The sequence below is a fragment of the Bacillus rossius genome, chromosome 2 (assembly GCF_032445375.1).
Source record: "Bacillus rossius redtenbacheri isolate Brsri chromosome 2, Brsri_v3, whole genome shotgun sequence".
In the NCBI taxonomy this organism is placed as follows: Eukaryota; Metazoa; Arthropoda; class Insecta; order Phasmatodea; family Bacillidae; genus Bacillus; species Bacillus rossius.
The window spans coordinates 115,952,955-115,971,216 of record NC_086331.1 but is presented as its reverse complement, the minus strand read 5'-3'; the positions used below and the strand labels follow the sequence as shown (position 1 = coordinate 115,971,216).

The 18,262-nt window shown below is 40.7% G+C and overlaps 1 protein-coding gene across 4 annotated transcripts in view; it reads right to left on the bottom strand.

Moving 5' to 3' along the window:
• Nucleotides 1-17,833, bottom strand: part of LOC134529659 (uncharacterized) — a 182,124-nt gene extending 164,291 nt beyond the window's left edge. For all 4 annotated transcript variants that reach the window (XM_063363977.1, XM_063363976.1, XM_063363978.1 and 1 more), the window contains exon 1: nucleotides 17,656-17,833. In XM_063363977.1, the coding sequence (XP_063220047.1) occupies nucleotides 17,656-17,698 (43 nt within the window). In that variant the 5' untranslated portion in view covers nucleotides 17,699-17,833. The remainder of the gene's footprint in view (nucleotides 1-17,655) is intronic.
• Between the last annotated feature and the right edge of the window lie 429 nt (nucleotides 17,834-18,262).

The window sequence follows — 18,262 nt, the reverse complement described above, 5'->3', positions numbered from 1 at the left end:
ATGGGGTCACCAGTGTATTGAAGTTTCTCATGTTGAAGACTCAATTCGCTTTTGGGGGGGCGCGGAAGGCTGCCATACTGGAAAACTACCATAATGGAAGTTTTCCGCCTGGCGAGACGAAATTCTGTCATATTTTCTTATACACTCCATGGAATGAGTACAGCAGCATTGCTCTCGAAGTAGTGTATAGAAAACTCAGTAGGTAGCGCTGTCAACCCTCTAGCTGTTTCTCAGGTTAACTTTAAAGCCTACAGATATGCTTCCGACTGTCATAGTTGAATCACAAATCACAGCATATATCGCGCACTAGTAGAAACAAATGTTTCCAAAAATACGTTATAGAGAGCAGCACTGTATTCTTATTACAACGATTTGTAAAAAAAAAAAATAAAACAAAACAAAATTTGTAGTTTTTCATTATGGCACTTTTCCTCCTGTTTCGACGGAGGCGACGGATTAGTACAATGATGGAAAACTGCAATAACTTAAAAGGACAAAGGGGAATTCTACCAAAATTTCTTATCCATTCTACGTAATGTGGAAAATGTTTTTACTCATAAATTCATAGAATTTATATTTTTCCACACTGGAATAATTAAAATAATTGTAGATTATTATTTAATGAGTTCAAATCCAACGCAAATATTTAAGGGTTTTATTATGTAATGTTTTCAATAAAAGGGTGATAAAACACAAATAACTCAGATATTAATGTTTTTAATATCCATATTAAATTACTTAAAGTCTACAAAATGTATTTTTAAGATGCTGAAATGCGAGGAAAACAATTTTTGTGTAGTGTAGAAGGCACAGGTCAAGCAGCACAGGCGCTCTAGGGGAGACATAGCAGATTGGAGCGTCTAGGGGAGGCGAGGAGGGGTAATACGCCCCACATAGCCATCGAGCGAAGGGGCGACACGCCCACGCCCCTCCATCCCTTCCCCTGCTCCCCTCAGCAACCCTCCAGGGACCCTCGAGCCACTGGCACCGTGCCTTTCCCTCGAGCTTCCTTGTAGCCCCGCGCGGCCCGATTCTGGGCACGTGGCGCGAGGACGTCCGGCCACGTGCCGCTGCGTGGGGCAGGCGCTCTCCCGGGGGACCACCTCCGCCATCTTGGATTCTGCTATTTGTCTGTTGGAATTTCCAACCCATTGGCACAAGGCACAACTACAGTATAATCTTTTCAAGCTTTTTTTTTTTTGTTGTGATTTTATCGTATGTATAGTTAGGAACTGAAGTACGCCATCTTGCTTTCCAATAGTTTTTTTGGCCATAACAAATTCATTTCGTTCAATTTTCAAAAACGGGATTCGTAAGACTTCATATATGATCTAGTGGAATGCTTGAAGTTAGTATAGACTGTCATGCTGTGAAGTCATTGGCATTAATTATTGAATCAATTTTTAGGAATGACTACAACTTAAATAATAATATCAATAATAATGACATCTTTGCAGATGTGTCAATGTATAATCTCTGTCCAAACGAAGACAAATTTCCAATGTTCAACGATAAAAATTGGTTTTGGCATAAAATATGTTGAAACTTGTGTGGATGCTTACAGCTCCTAGCCTTCCTATTTAAAGACTAGCCTTCACCATGTAAGAGCCAGGATAATATCATTGACTGATTATTTCACGCGAACGACTACAAATGACGTAATATTCACACAAGGCTAGAGGCCATAAGTGTTTTCAACAGCTGTCCAAGGCTAGTTCCTGTGGTTGTACAGCGATATAATTAAACCTGCCTCGGCCACTTTTTCAAAAATCCAAGATGCGGCTGCTGGCCTGAAGATAGCGACTCAAATAGACAATCTAAACGTTGGGGACTCTTTATTCATAATGGACGCAGCAAAACCCGCGAGCCAAGCCAACTTTGCGAACTTTACTATGAATAAATCAATAAATTTATATAAAAAAAGTTTGTGCATGGAGTCCATGCGCGACAGAAATGAAACTTCTTGCTTATTATATTTTTAGGTATAGGCAACATAATTTTCTTTGGCTGAGGTCACAGATCAAAAATAATATATGCAAGTATGCGAGCGTTAAATTATGCTATTGCGCAAGTATACAAGTATGCGAGTGAGCAAGTGTTAAGGATGCAAGTCTAAAGTATGCATGTATGCAAGTCTGCAAGTATGCAAGTCTGCAAGTATACAATTGAGCAAGTATGCAAATATGCAATTATGAAAGTGTGCAAGTATGCAAGTGTGCAAGTATGAAAGTGTGCAAGTATGCAAGAATTCAAGTATGCGAGTGTGCAAGTATGCAAGTATGCAAGTATGCAAATATGCGAGTGTGCAAGTATACAATTGTACAAGTATCCAATAATGCAAGTATGTAAGCATGCAAGTGTGCAAGCATGCAAGTTTGCAAGTGTGCTGCGTCATTTCTACCTCTCCCCTGCCGTCTCCTCCTCTACCGGTTCCCCCACCACGTACCTAACTATGCCCCTCATGCGATCGGAATCCTCGTAACGCTCGAAAAAATAAAAATAATACTCAACGACCGCGAATTATTTTATTGGAGAGGAGGCGTTGATACCTTACTTGTGCGATAAACGATTGGTCCCGAACAAACTTATAATACTTTCGTGGATGGTTATGTATATGCATGTCGCACGTCACACATTCGTCAACCACAGTTTCCAACAAAACTGAACACACAACTACATGTTGGCTGGCTATCCGAACTGTATAACTAGGGACTGGAAAAATTCGCGGTTTCAATGACCTCTAGGATAGACGCTACGATCCTCTATGTACTTATGGAAATTACACTTGCTGATTGGCTACTAATCCTTGACACCTGTCAACTGGAATGCTTGTGAATCGCTGTTTTTTTTTTGTTGAGTATTCTTCATTGGCTTAGGGTTATTCAGCTAAACTGTGGTCCAATCACTGAAGCAGCATGAAGTTGAACTAGTTTGGATTCTAGCTTAACGCGAAATGAATCCGCGAATTTTTCAGGTCTCTATGTATAACAGCCTTGTTGTTGCCGCAATGCAGCCGTTCTGCGACATACAGTGAAGGGGTTGGAAATGTAGCCTACCCTGAAACGTATTGACCCAACAGACAGTGAAACTGGACAGTCAAATTAATTGCTATAAACTTGAACGAACACGCAACAATATTTCTAAAAGTATGGATTTGAAGAAAAAAATACTTCTTCCTCCACGAGATCGCCGTGACCGTGAGTTTGGAAGCTCATTAGCCCGAGGACCGATATCCAGTGTGTCTAGTGATGCGTGATGCCTAGAGACCTGCAACATTCGCGGATTCATTTCGTGATATGCTACAATTCAAATAATTATACCTTAGCGCTGCTTCTGCCATTGGTTCACTGTTAATCTGGAGTAATGAGGGCCAGTTAGAGACCCTCACTCATAGAAGTGTCGAATCACAGACACTCGGTCGAGACGACTCACAAGTCAGCAGCCAATGAACAGGTGGCATTTGCCCGAGTGTGTAGAGTGTAGTAGAGTCTATCCTGGAGGTCATTTAACCCGCGAATTTTGCAGGTCTCTAGTGATGCCTCGCGATCTGAGAGCAAAGATGGGCGCAGTGTTGCCAGACGTACCAAACATCTGTTTCATACAACCTGAACTAGAACTGTCCAACCTGGTACGCTTACATAGCCACATTTAGTATGTCGCAGTAAGTTACAGAAAGCCTGGTTGGCAAGTTTTAAATTTTCACTTAAGCTGAGGCTTTTTTTTTTCACTGAACATCTTTACAGTCGTAAAAACGCGAGAGAATTTAATTACTGTGTAATTAATTTTAAAATATATTTAATCGCGCCAATGGTAACTATGGTAACTAATATATTGCTGTAGTACTTATCTGTCAGCGTTACGTATATTTCAATCAAAACTATGTGCAGTGCTGGTATAGAACTAAATGTTAAAATGTAATGTTCAGTGCTTCCAGGGAGAAATGGAACACTTCAGGGTCTGAAGGTGCGTGGTGACGCGCAGTTGGCGTGTGTCACGTGGTGGTCGCTCTGGCTGTTGGCTTCGCGCCATCGCTCCGCCCAGTGGAATGCGACCATGGCCGAAAAATGGAAAAAAAAAAATCTGTTTAGTTTCGTAAGAATCTGCGAATTAGTAATATTTCGCTCAACCTGGTGACTGATTCCTAGGGACTGCTAAAATTCGCGGTTTCAATGACCTCTAGGATAGACTCTACGATCCTCTATGTACTTTTGGAAATTACACTTGCTGATTGGCTACTAATCCGTGACACCTGTCAACTGGAATGCTTGCGATTCGCTGTTTTTTTTTGTTGAGTATTCTTCATTGGCTTAGGGTCATTCAGGTAAACTGTGGTCCAATCACTGAACCAGCATGAAGTTGAACTAGTTTGGATTCTAGTTTATCGCGAAATGAATCCGCGAATTTTTCAGGTCTCTACTGATTCCGTAATGGTATAGATGAAGGCATCATATCCAGTAGCTGTTACGTCAGTATAATATCTTTAAAAAAAAGTTAAGCATTTCCTTTTATGCACTGTATTGCATGGTAATTGTGGTAATAAACTAAATCGATTGGTTTAGCGTACGGTTTTACAATTTGCGTTTATTTTTTTTAATTCTTCAACTGACCAACACGACAAAAAAGAAAACAATGGCGGTTGTTTAGTTGAGCGTGATCTGCCGTTATAATCCAGGTTGTAATTACACGTCCCCACCCAGACCCCGACTCCAGGCAGCCGGCGCTATGGGCAGATAATCTTTAGCCACCCTCCTCCCCACCCAAATCATTTCCAGCTCCCTCAAACATCATACAAATTTTACAAATTCAAGCTTATTTATCATCAGATTTAAAGCAACACATCATGCAGCTAAATACTAATGTTTTTAAAAGACATAGGATGTTTGTCTTTTCTCTTATTTAAATTTAATAAATGGCTGTTGCAGGTTTATACGGTTGTTATAACTACCGCAGTAAAACACGAGTTATAAAATCTTTTTCTTAATTATTTGGCTTAAGGCCTAATATTTTTAAGAGCACTGCTATAGTATAAACTAACATTTCCCCTTGACATGTAATTTTTGAAAATGAAATCATTACCGTACGTAATTAAAATTGCTTGTCTGTAAAGTCGGTTTACGGACGATAGTTTAACGTGACAACGTCATAAAAACATTGATGAAATGATTGCATACTTTTATGAATAAAATTGAATCATTTTTATTGCATTATCGCTATTTTGTATGGATACAAAGAAGGAGTGAAATGAAATCTACAATTTAATTGATAAATTTACTTTTATTTGCACTCATTAATTCAAATATGTTTATTACTATAACGAAGAGATTATTTTAACTATAACTTTTATACATGTTTGCTATTTAACGCTTCCAATCTGTGTTATTCTGTTAAGGATAGGACGATGATAGGAATAGTAGGAAACGAATGGGAGTGTTTCAAGTTTAATGTGCCTCGAAAAAGTCAAATCGATGATTGTTCCAATCGAGTGGATGAGAGATAGATGCGGCGCAAGCGTACAATGAGCGTAACGGGACACAGCGCAACGGGACAATGTGCGTTACGGGACACCTTTTTCGTGCGTGCAGCCGGCGTTCATCGATTTATTAGACGTTGTCACGTCAAAAAAAACTCATTTATTTTTCCGTCCCTCAATTATTTTTGTCCTATTTTATTCGCACCTCAATCCATCCCGCCCGTCAGAAACTGGCGCTCTGGGTCCGCCTGTCCGCGCGTGCTCCGAGAGTCAAGGACGGCGGCATCAAGTTCCTGGGCGCGACGGCTGCTGGTTCCTCCAGCCGCCACCAGGAGCCGCCACCGCCTCGCCCCGAGCGCTTGCGGTAAGCCTAAGATGTACATCAAGTTCTGTCCCTGCCCGAACACGCCCGAATGTTCACCTTCGGCCAACCTCGGGTTTATTTATATATATAGTTACTAGCAGGGTGCCCAACCCCCGCATGGTAGACTATTTTTTACTCTGTCCAACACTTCATCCAGACCATCCTCTGTCTCCTGTAAATTCCTACACGTAATGTATGCCAATTTGCATCCCGCATGAATGTGCCCAGGGTTTTCCCTGTGTCTATGCAGGTTTTACCTGGGCCCAACCTATCTCTAGTTATAGTCTAGATTTAAGAGTGAGGGGAGTTAGTCATGGCGCCAATCGTTGCCATGGCTGGCCAATCCCCTCCTAGCACATGATGCATGCGACCCTCTCCCTGCATGGCTAATCCCAGCATGACTAGGCGCATAGGCTTCGGCCTGAGACGCACCTAGGTCCCTCCCTAACCCGGACCCCTCCAAAATACACTTAGTGTTAGTTAGGTTAGGAAAAAAAAATTACTAGCAGACCCGGCCACGCGTTGCTGTGGCTGAGTGATTTAGAAAGGATTTAGAAGACAAAATTTAACACAGATTAACATAACGTTTTCAATTCTATTTTATTATTAAATACTCTGATTAGCTTTACTTATAATAAATCACAGTTCATTTTATTAATAAATACTCTGATTAGTTCTGACTATAATAGAAGATAGATATCAATAATTGTAAACACGTGATAATAAAATAAAAAATAATACAAAAAAAGCGAGGTTACGTAGTACATTGATCAACGAAAATGTGCACAACATGGAGAAAAATAAAATTTGAATTGAAACGTAGCGCCATCTATGAGATATTTATGTCAGACAGTACAACAGTTGTCTGTAAAAAACTGAATTAAGGCTCCATCTGTTTGAGACTTATGAAACTTACGATTAATAACACCAATCAACATTGATAATCAGTTTATTATTAATTATAAATTATTAAGACCATTAATCGAAATAAAAACTATCATATCTCTTAAGTTGGAAAAAATTACACATAAATGCCAATTTTCATCGAAATCGGTTGACTTGGTGAAGAGTTCACTGGAAACAAACATCAGGACACTGGATTTATATATACTAAGATATTTCTCTGTTTATTTTAATGTAGCTATACTAACCTAACTAACCGTCCATAGTGTTTTAAAGTGTTTTAATGTAGCTAACCTAACCGACCACTTTTAATATTTTAATTCATTTTTTCCTGCGCAAAAAAAAAAAAAAAACAAATCCCGAGGTTGGCCGAAGGCGAATATTCGGGCGTGTTCGGGCAGGGACAGAACTTGATGTACATCTTAGGCTTCTCCAGCCTGACACAGACCGAGGCTTTGAGCGGATGATAATAAAACAAATGGGGGGTTGTCTGTAAAGTCGGTTTACGGACGATAATTTTACGTGATAACGTCATAAGAAAACATTGATGAAAAATTGCATACTTTTTAATTTTCAAATATTATTTAATTTTTTTGCAAATATAATTTAATTAATTTGTTTAAATATAATCACGAACAATTAGTTAAAAAGCCCGCCTTAACCTGTTTGATATTATAGAAGATTTTCTCGCACGGTGGTTGGCCGGTTCTTTCACGCTCGGCTCAGGCGGAACGTGACAATTTTTCGTGCTTGCAGCCGGCGTTCATCAATTTATAAGACTATATTACGTCAAAAAACTTAATATTTTTATAAAAAGGTTGGACTTACCATTTGGCAACAGTAATAGTACAAAGTTCATTTTAAAGTAAAGTAATTTCAGCACCGTTATAAGTGGAGAGGAGTTAAAATCCTAATTGCATCCAAACCAAATTACTAACAAAACTAAAATAACAGTGTGCAGTTGTCAGTGGACAGACACATGTCTACATTGAAACTGTGTCATTTTGGCATGATGTCTAAATGCATTTTATTTTAATTTTGAAATATAATTTGACCAACATTACATCAAGAATCACAATACATCAGGGTGTATTATAAATGAAGTAACTTGGCTTCTGGGTTGTAGCCACGTCCAATGCGAATATATCACCGACGTTTCGGTCAACATTGCAGTCGCCATCTTCAGGTCACAGTTACCTACCGAGGTTATCACAAGTTCTCCTGCCTTTATTACCCTCGCCTGAGAGGAGTGTTTCCCGATTGGCTGCAGATTGGCCCACAGCTGTGTGGACATTGATAACTTAAACAGTTAGATAGTTCCGGTGACTGAACAATCATTCTTTAAGGAAACTTCTTTTTCGAATCTTATGAGAAAAAAAAAGATTCGGCCAATGAAAACGGAATAACCATAAACGTCGTTCTGATATACATAGAACAGTACTGTGAAACCGAGACTTATTCCGCGAGAATCCACAACCAGAAAAAAAATGCTGACAAAATAAAAATAAGAGTATAAAAATTGTGAAATGTAATATGTGGCGTCCAAACGGACTGTCGCAGCAAATGTTGAAATCTCAGGAGATGGAGGTTAAATAACAAGAGAGAGAGAGAGTCAATGAGGCAAAAGTAAAAATAATAATAATAATAATACCGACGCGCTCCACGTATAGTTGCTGGGGAAGCATATAAGGCGCGCGTGGGCCGAACGCCCATTCCTTGACCTCCACACTCGCAGGCGGGGATTATGGTCAGTTCAAGGTCAGACGAAGTCGGTTCAAAGCTCCCGACGCGCAGAAGCATCGGCCGCATCACAGGCCCGTTCTGCCGCGCGCCCCAGACCAACAGTTGCAAAACAACTGAAACTCCTCATTCCCATGGGGGAAGCCTAAGATGCACATCAAGTTCTGCCATTCCCGATTACACCCGAACAATTCATCTTCGGCCAACCTCGGGTTTATTTATTAATATTTATATTTCTCTATTTTAATGTAGCTATACTAACCTAACTAACCGTCCGTAGTGTTTTAAAGTGTTTTAATGTAGCTAACCTAACCGACCACTTTTAATATTTGAATTCATTTTTCCTGCGCAAAAATAAAACAAATCCCGAAGTTGGCCGAAGGTGAATTGTTCGGGTGTAATCGGGAATGGCAGAACTTTATGTGCATCTTAGGTCTCCCTTCCCATGGCGTAGTTGTTCCCTGGTGAACCAAGAACGTGTTGTATTAAGAGTGATGAATGATTGCGGTAATCGCCAACAGATTGCTAGGCTTCGATGCACGTTATGTCAGAACACCTCTTTATTTCGTTGCAGCCTCTGATCGATTGAGTGAGATGGGTCGATGAGAGCGCCAATGCTGTATTAGAACACGGCCGTGATTGGTCTGAATGTAACTTCTCCGTGTTTGAGACGTTCTCCCAGACACGAGCATAACACGTTACAATGTGTCAAGACTGTCTCGGATCGGATTAAACTTGCAATAAATCGTCACCCCTATATGGAGCATTTACAAATTTTGGTTTCATTCGTTCCTAGAATTTGTATTTATTTTTCAAGGCAGTCTCTCCATGTTATGAATTCAAGGCTTGCAGGAAGTGGCTGTCAGCTGTCTCGTTATACTAAATCATAAAAATCCGGGCCGCGCCCAGGGTTGCCACCTGTAGTATCTAGCAGTGAAACCGGCCAGTGGTGACCTTGGTGTCATAAGATTGAAGTTGGCCCGAGAGAACCCGCTGCCTACACATTCCTTCGAGCGTGAATCTTGATTAGCAAAACACGTTTCACTTAGTAAATTTTTTCTTTAATCTAATACTTGAAGATAATTTTACCATAGGAAAATATTTCGTTGTAATCAAAACTATGCTCCTCCGATCATTTTAAGCGCTTATTTAAATTACTTTCAGACACGCGCAAACTGTTTGTAGGCCTACACGAATAACCTCAATTTAATTTTAAAGTTAACGGATTTTGATTGGTCTGGACGAAAAGGAGCTTGTGTCTTTTCGAGTAAAAAAATAGTTAATGTCAAGTAAAATTAAGTTAACTTACAAGAAATATGTGTTTTCAGATTGTTTCGTGAAAATTCAGTAGACACATTAGTTAGGAAAGACCATTACAAATATTGACTTTTCCAGGCTTGGGAGTTGTAGCAGCTTCAGAGTTGAATAATTATCCTTCATCGGTAACCCCTGTTTTTCATCGGGTTTTGTATGATTCGGTTACTCTGCAGATAACTAGCAGTTATAGGCCTACAATCGTGTAGAGGTGTGTCCAGCCATAAAGACAGAATCAATAAACTAAAACTTGAGATTCACCTAGCGATGGAATAAATTAATGGATAAAATAATTTAAGACGAATAGAGTATTAGTTGTGCGACAACTGAAAGACCCGTGTAAGCAAGCTAAATTAGTTGAGGTACAACAATTTTTTGTGGACTCTTTTAAAAGCAAAGTAGACTTGAAGCAAATGTACGTCATATTTCATTTAATTATTGGAAAGCATTTATTTTGACACGCCCTGGACAACCATGAACCAGTTATAAATAAGGAGAAGAAGTGTTGACCCAATTTTGTACAACCCAGTCTCAAAGTTGATAAGCATTTGACCTAGGTATCAACCAGGAAGTCCATTTACAGGACATGATTATGTGTATAAAAGTCAAGTGTAGCCGGAAGAGCGAAGAATTCGTTAAATAAACGTGGTTCTGTAAATTTGAGATTATGCACGAGAACAGTTGCCCAAGGGTAGACAGTACAGTGTTCAAATTTCTCAACTTTGATTTGGAAGAACACCGATACAAATTGTCCAGGAATACTGAGTTCACCTATTTTGAACATGAACTCACGCGAATCATCTGGGAGTATTAACAAATTCTTTGCCTCTTCTCCCTTCTATGTGCATATTTACCCTGTTTGCAGAAGAACACGGAACTTGGAGGACGTTATTTGTATGAAGATGCAGCTGTCGGGAACTACGAAGAACTTTTCGTGTACTTTATGTGCTTTCTAAGTTGAGAAGCCAGTAAATGTACTGCAGTTTTTTAAGAGTATAACTGGCACTGCGCAGAGCCAAAGAATACTCAGTCATTCAGAAGCGAAATGGAGTGTATCTTTGCGAACTCGGTCCCTCCCACCGATGTGGAAGGTCTAGCTTCGGCCGGGCCTAACAACTGGCTAGTTATTCCCTGGGCAATGATCGGAGGATTGTGGTTTCATCTTGCCGGCAAGTTGCGCCAATTTAGGGACGTGTGCAGCTACGCTTGTGAACGTCTCAGTGTTCTGGGCAGGACCTCGACTTCGCGCCGACAAAAGGGCGACGGAAGAAATATGTGTTCTCAGATTTTTTTGCGAAAATTCAGTAGATACATTAGTTAGCAAAGGCTTCGCAAGGTCGACTTGTGACAGAGTGTGGCGTTCTGGACGTATTGCAATCAAGCGCGCCTCCAGCAGGGGGTGTTACCCTCTCCCAACCCAAATTTTATTTTGTAGGATATATTTATGCTTACTTAATTAATTTAATTAATGATTTATTAAATATTTGTTTGAAACTATGAAATGACAGTATTCGAGGCCATAAATTGGTAAACCTCCCAAGTTTATCACTGGCTTCTTCAGGCTCCTTCACGCGGGGCCAATCAAAACGCGTACATTGCGGCTGCGTGGAGCGTTAGGAAAACGCACAGAAATTGTCTCGAGCAACTGCGAACGCGCCACTCCACCCCACTCCCAATTGCCAGTATAGGAATGGCTTTGGAGGAAGCAAGTGCATTGTTTGTGTTGCTACAGCGAAAGAAATGTAAAAACAGATGATATTGGATTTATGCAATCCTTTGTTCAACAATAACATAACTGTTTCCAACCAAGGCTTTTTGTTTAACTGTCTGAGGTATTCCTTTGAAGAATGACCCAGATTACGATTACCTCTTGTACTTCTAAAACAAACCTTTCGGTGTGGAAACTTGATTGATTTCGCCTTCACTCCAAAAAACAGCTGTATTGGAGAAAGTGGCTTGATTAAAAACGCGCCAGTGTGCACGCGACCCCCGCCAATGCTGGAGTGAACGCTCCACTGAGTGTGAACAGTTACTCTTGGTTCATGTTACCACACTGTGGCCCAGCGTGAAGGAAGCCTTAAGACCCGTCCTTCAACAGTCCGAACCTTTGGGTGGTCCGTGTCCGTAGCCTAATGTGAATGACGTCACACTGTCACACGAGAAACAGCACTGTCTACAATTGCTGTGCCCGATGTTCAAATCTAAGTAGTCACCAGATCGCCAATGTTTTTGTTTACTATTTTCATGCTTTGTAGATGTGTACGCTGCAAAGTTTTGAATATTCAATTAACTTGTTTGAGACCCTTTAATTTCGTGGTATATTTGACAAACTTCAAGATTCCGAACCAGGGTTTTCATACCCAAAAATCACTCTCTATTTTTTTTGTTGCCATTTTTATGTCCTTAAACGCCCAATTAATTAAGACATGAAAAAAAATTAAGGCATTCCCTACATATGAAGGTATTGTCATTGTTATTCGGAAAGCCGTAAGGAAGTGCTAAGAATGGCAGTGGCACGGGCTTCAAGCCTCCAATCGCCTCTACGTGCAAGGCAATGAGTGGGCGTGCAGTCTTGTCGTGATGCGATTCTTTACCTACGAGACATCAAACGGCGACCCTAAAACTTTATTTTTTGAAATTTTGTAATAAGGTTGAATGAACACCCCTTGAGTGCTTTCGTGAGTATTAATTTGAATGATTTTAACATTCATCAGTGATGGCATACCAAATTTGGGCCATGTTGAATGGTTTCGAATGAATATCCGGCACAACTGTCCCCTGCACCACTTTACTCCATGAACCAAAGATTAATGATAAGATATCGACGGCATCTTGTCCTCTGTGTATGACGCCATCATTGGCTAAGTATTTTATCCATAGAACTGTCGAGTTCAATTGGCATAAAAACAACCATTTGCGTTGGTTTGCGTTGGGTTTTCCAACGGTCACGTGTTTTTTTGTTCAAATTTTTTTAATGGTAAGTGATAATTTGATGCAGATATTCAAATGCACAAGTAATGAAATAACAAACTTTCGCTGCATTTAAACAAGGGCGTACAAAGTGTCATGGGATTTTGTAATCTGGACCACGCGCCTGCTGCGTTCTCCTGCCGGCGGATCATCCGATGTTAGGTTCAAAAATGTTCCACTGCGCAGCTCGCTGTTCATGGTCTATAGCGGGAACACAGAACACGGAGAAACAAGAGAGAAGCGCGCGGATCAGAGCGGCAATGGGTGATTGGTGGGCAGGGAGGGGGTAGGGTCCGCACACGTAACCAGCGGGCCGATGGCGGGGGAGAAAGTGGCCGGTTAAGTAATCGGGGTGCGGGGACCAGGTCCTGGTTTAGCGTGTGTGCTGAGTAGCCTGCTCTCGAGACCTCTCAGGCCGCCCCGCCGCCGCCTGAATTAGTTTGGCATTTACATAACGTCTGTAAGCACTCACGTAAATAGAAAAAAAGAAATCTTTGGCCACAACGAAATACTTTTTTGACGTGACAACGTCTAATAAATCGATGAACGCCAGCTGCACGCACGAAAAAGGATGAATCATTGTCCCGTTACGCACATTGTCCCGTTACGCTTTGTCCCGTTACGCTCATTGTACGCTTGCGCTGCATCTATTTCTCTTCCACTCGATTGGAACAACCATCGATTTGACTTTTTCGAGGAACATTAAACTTGAAACACTCCCATTAGTTTCCTACTTTTCCTATCATCGTCCTATCCTTAACAGAATAACACAGATTGGAAGAAGTTAAATAGCAAACATGTATAAAAGTTATAGTTAAAATAATCTGTTAGTTAAAATAATAAACATATTTGAATTAATGAGTGCAAATAAAAGTAAATTTATCAATTAAATTGTAGATTTAATTTCATTCATTCTTTGTATCCATACAAAATAGTGATAATTCAATAAAAATGATTCAATTTTATTCATAAAAGTACGCAATCATTTTATCAATGTTTTGTTATGACGTTGTCACGTTAAACTACCGTCCGTAAACCGACATACATACAACCACTTTGTTTTCTAATATAGACCCAGCCTAATATTTGGCGAAAGGACGGAAGAATAATCGGGACTCGCAGCTGCACATAATCGTTCCACTTCACTTCACGTGGAATATAGAAAATAATCTTTCGCAACACTTCCAAGAGAAGCATTTTACATTTTAGTACCTATTATTTTGGCCGGAAGTATCTCCAATCATGAGCTATGGAGAAAGACTAGTGAGACCCAGATGGCTATACTGATAAAGCGGCAGAAATGGAATGGAGCGGGCACACACTGAGGAAGGGAAATGGAGCAACTGAGAGAGAGACACTGGATTGGAACCCACAGGGTAAAAGGAGGAGAGGGAGACCCAAACAAACGTGGCGAAGATCTGTACACATGGAAGCACTGGAAGAAGGCAAGACCTAGAGAGAGGTGAACAGTTTGGCTGAAAACAGGGACCAGGTGGACATGCTTTTTTTGTTGATGCTCTATATCCCACGAGGGGCAACAGGAATTAAGTCAAGTTACACATTTATGTGGAACATACAAAATTGCTTATACTTGTTAGTCGTAAATGTGGATATCTGATTAGGTGCCTGCACACTTGTTAAAATTTAAATACTCGTGTTAATACTAAATCGATGACGGTATTCACTAAGGTTGAGGGCGATCACACGGGTAGACTAAAAGGAATAATAGCAACTACGGCAAGTAACAGAATCAGTTACACGGGTAGAGTAAACAGGATAGCAACTAGGGAAAGTAATGTTATCCCGTTTACTCTACCTGAGTAAATGTTCCCGTTACTTGCCCTAGTTGCTATCCCGTTTACTCATCCAGTGTTAACGCCCGTTTACGGTCACGAGGCGAGGGTCGCGGGTTTCATTCCAAAACCTCCACGTGAGACATACTTATGGAAAGCATGTAATACATTCATTGACAATGGTTTCTCGGTAATTTTCTTTAATGCGTGCATAATTTAATGTTTCTGTGCTGATCCCTAAAATAGGGGCTGGAGGGCGAGGGAAGGTAGTTAGGGTGCAACGGGAACATGCCGAGACAACGAGGTCACGTGGAAACGTCCGCCATGCTTCGCGCTTGCGATAACCGGCGAGAGGCGAGCCAGTTGCCAGCTTCGCGGCTTTTTTCAGTGCCAGGCGCCTGCGTCCATAGATTCACGATCGTGTAGACCTATCCTCGTCTTTTGCGCATGGCACCATCATTGAGCTTACGATTAGCTAACAGAACTGTCCACATCATGTAATAACGTCACATAAATTTTCTTTCAAAAAAGTACACCAACAGATACACGCTTTTGTAAGAAATTTTAAATTCGAGGGTGTGTTTTGACGCAGTAGAGATTTAAATGCACCACTCACTAAATATAATTTAGTTACTGTATTGAAACCTGAACATACGGATGCAACTTGCTATGAGATTTGATTACCTCAGCGATGTGCCGGCTGCGACCGTCATGACACATCGTCGCCTGAGAATTGGAGTGTTCTATGTCCATTGAAGTCGGAACTGAGATATAAGCATTTGAAAGTTCAAACAACTATGAATATCATGACATAGAACAAAATAATATTGGTCTTAAACTAAGAACAAACATTTTTATGTGCGTAGACGTGTGTGGATATAATACAAATGAATACTAATATTAATTTCGTGGCCATAGCATAAAAAAACCTAAAAAGTGTACATAGAACACTCCAATACTCAGGCGGCGACATGTTTAAAAAGGTTTTATTGCAAAGTGGTCTGTTCGACGTTGGGGCCACAAATGTTGGGCTGCAAAGCTTGTGCACGCAGTCTACTTCGTCATTATTCTGTGCCTGCGACGGCATCTCGCTCGTGTCTGTGTAGTTGGGAGTGGCCCGCCTACGTGCGGAGTGGCAGATCCAAGACCGGTCATGAGCGGGATCTGGAGAGGCTGAAGAACACCTTCATTCCCGCAGTCATTTCTTTTTATCGGAGCTCAAACTACACAGAGTCGATGACAGTTCCACTGCATTGAATTATCTCCGTAAACAAGTCACTTTCAGAGACTGAAGTTAGAAAATTAATTTCAAAAATCAAATAAAACTTAAATATTAGTGAACACGATAAGCTTAATGGATAGCAATATGGATGGAATAAATTTGAAGCAAAATTTATATCTATGTTTGGATGTTAAACACAAGCTAGTTTTTTTTAAGCGATGCAAATATTTTCGAATTTTAACATATTATTTTATGTCTAATGTTAGGCTAAATATTGTTTTATGATTGCTAAATTTTAATAATTAAAAATTAGCTAGTAAATATATGCATGCATAATACAAACCAACCTATAGAAAACAAATTATACAATTTAATATAATATAAAACTAGAACCTAGAATTTAATTAAATGTCTTTATTTATCTCGGGCCATACATAAGTCTTCCGAGATAAAAACCGACAGACAAGGAAATTTAAAACTGAATTCTTACGCTAGTAAATAAAATAGTCTTGGATAAGTTCTCCATATTGCTAACACATTGTTGTAACAAAGCGATTACAGTCACGAACTAAAAACGCTCTCTCTGATCAAAGCTACACTTTTTCAAAAGATAGCATAATGCGTTTCTTCAAGGATGTTTATGATGACAACTTGGACAGAAAAGTCAGTTTTAAAGATTAGTTGTGTGTACTTATTTTATACAATTTATTTTATTGCGTGATATTTTAAAATGTAGCGTTTTCTGAACAGTAATTCATAATGAATAATACGCATAGATTTCTTAAATAACCGACAAAGTTTTTGTGTCATGGAGCTATCCCGAAAATAATCCTTAACGTTAGTGACAAGTAATTAAATTGTTGTTCTCTGACGCCTATTACTATTGCAGGCTGATTGGGGCTACTTTGTAGTAAAAACTTAAAAGCGCAACTAATTTCAGGAAAATTGCTGTTGCGTTGACCTTCCATGCTGTGTAGGTTCCAAGTAGTAATCTCACGCTGCGTTAGCTTGATAGCTCCCGTGGAGACCTTGAGATTTCAGCCAACGGTTACTGTTTTACTCTCACGTTAAAGTCTCTCCGGATTTAGGTGCAAGGAATGCGCAAGGCTGGCACACGCCCGGAGTTTATGAGTGGCTCCTGGTAGCAAGTGATAAAGATCTTGGTGTGAGAAGGCATTTAACCAAATTAATGAACGTTCTAATAACTGTTGGTTTCTCAGCGCCACGAAAATCACATTTTGCCAGCTTCCTTGATTTCATATACATAACTTATAAAGTTTTTCTTCCAAGTTTCTTTGAATTGAGTACACCTGAGATATGGAAGTAATTTAATAGTAGAAAATTTATTTCATTACCGAAATTATATAAAAAAATTAAGGGCATAAATGTTTCATCAATGGTTTTATCGTCGGATTTACAAGCTACTTTCAAACGACATCTAAACAATTTCACGTAACTTAAGGGAAAATTTAAGTTCTAGGACGAGAATAACACGACAAATCCTAATTGTTTAGTGGTAACAAATTCACCAGCAAGAAAAACGAAGAGGCCAACTCGCTATCCAAAATATGACATCGCATAAGCATCAACGTTTCTTCCAGAATATTTTTTTCTCGGTGGAGATAAAACCGCAAAACTAAGAATTGAAAATAAAAGTCTTGTTTGCACATAGAAAAGAACGTGATGAGAGAAAGGTCAACACAGACGTTCTGCAGTGTGTTTTCAAGGTAGCAGAGACCATATTTCAGTACCAGCAACATTGTAAACCGTGGTTTATAACAGTTTCGTGATGTGCATTATCCTTTACTTAAAATTTCCAAAGTGTCGCCGTGATTACCGGGAGGGTCGTGGGCAGCAGCAGCGTGTAACATGTACTCACCGGCCAGCAGCAGCAGCAGGAGCGCGTGACTGTAGCCCCGCATGTTGAGGCGGGCACTCGCGATGCTGCGTGGGGTCGCGCGCGGGCAGGTTGCGAGCGGGACTCGAACCCGGGGACTTCGACGTGCGCGGGCCCACGGGACGCGGGCAGAACGGCAGCTGAGCGCGGACTGGCGAAGCGCAATGGGCACGCGGGAAAACCTTCGCCGCCGTCTCGCTCACTTTCTTTTTCGCGTGTTCCCCCCCCCCCCCCTCTCATTACAACCCAGCCAACCCCTCCACAGCCGCCACCGCAACCTCGGGTGCGGGAAACCTCCCAGCGCCTTCGCAACGTGGTTTCCAGTCCGGGCGCCGTCTTCCCAGCACACTGCGCGCCTTCAGGTCCTTCAGACACGGGAAGCCTTCTTTTCACAGACGAGAGAGCCAAACGTGCGATCGTGCAGCTTCGTTTTTTTTTGTTTATTGTAAATAAATATGGCGGTGTTGATAAAAGGATACTAATGGTCAATTAGGTTAGGTTAACTACATCATGGGCTTCGCAACCGGGGGGGACGGGGGGGGGGGGTAAACGTCCCCCCCAATAATAAAAGTCTTCAATTTCGTCCCCT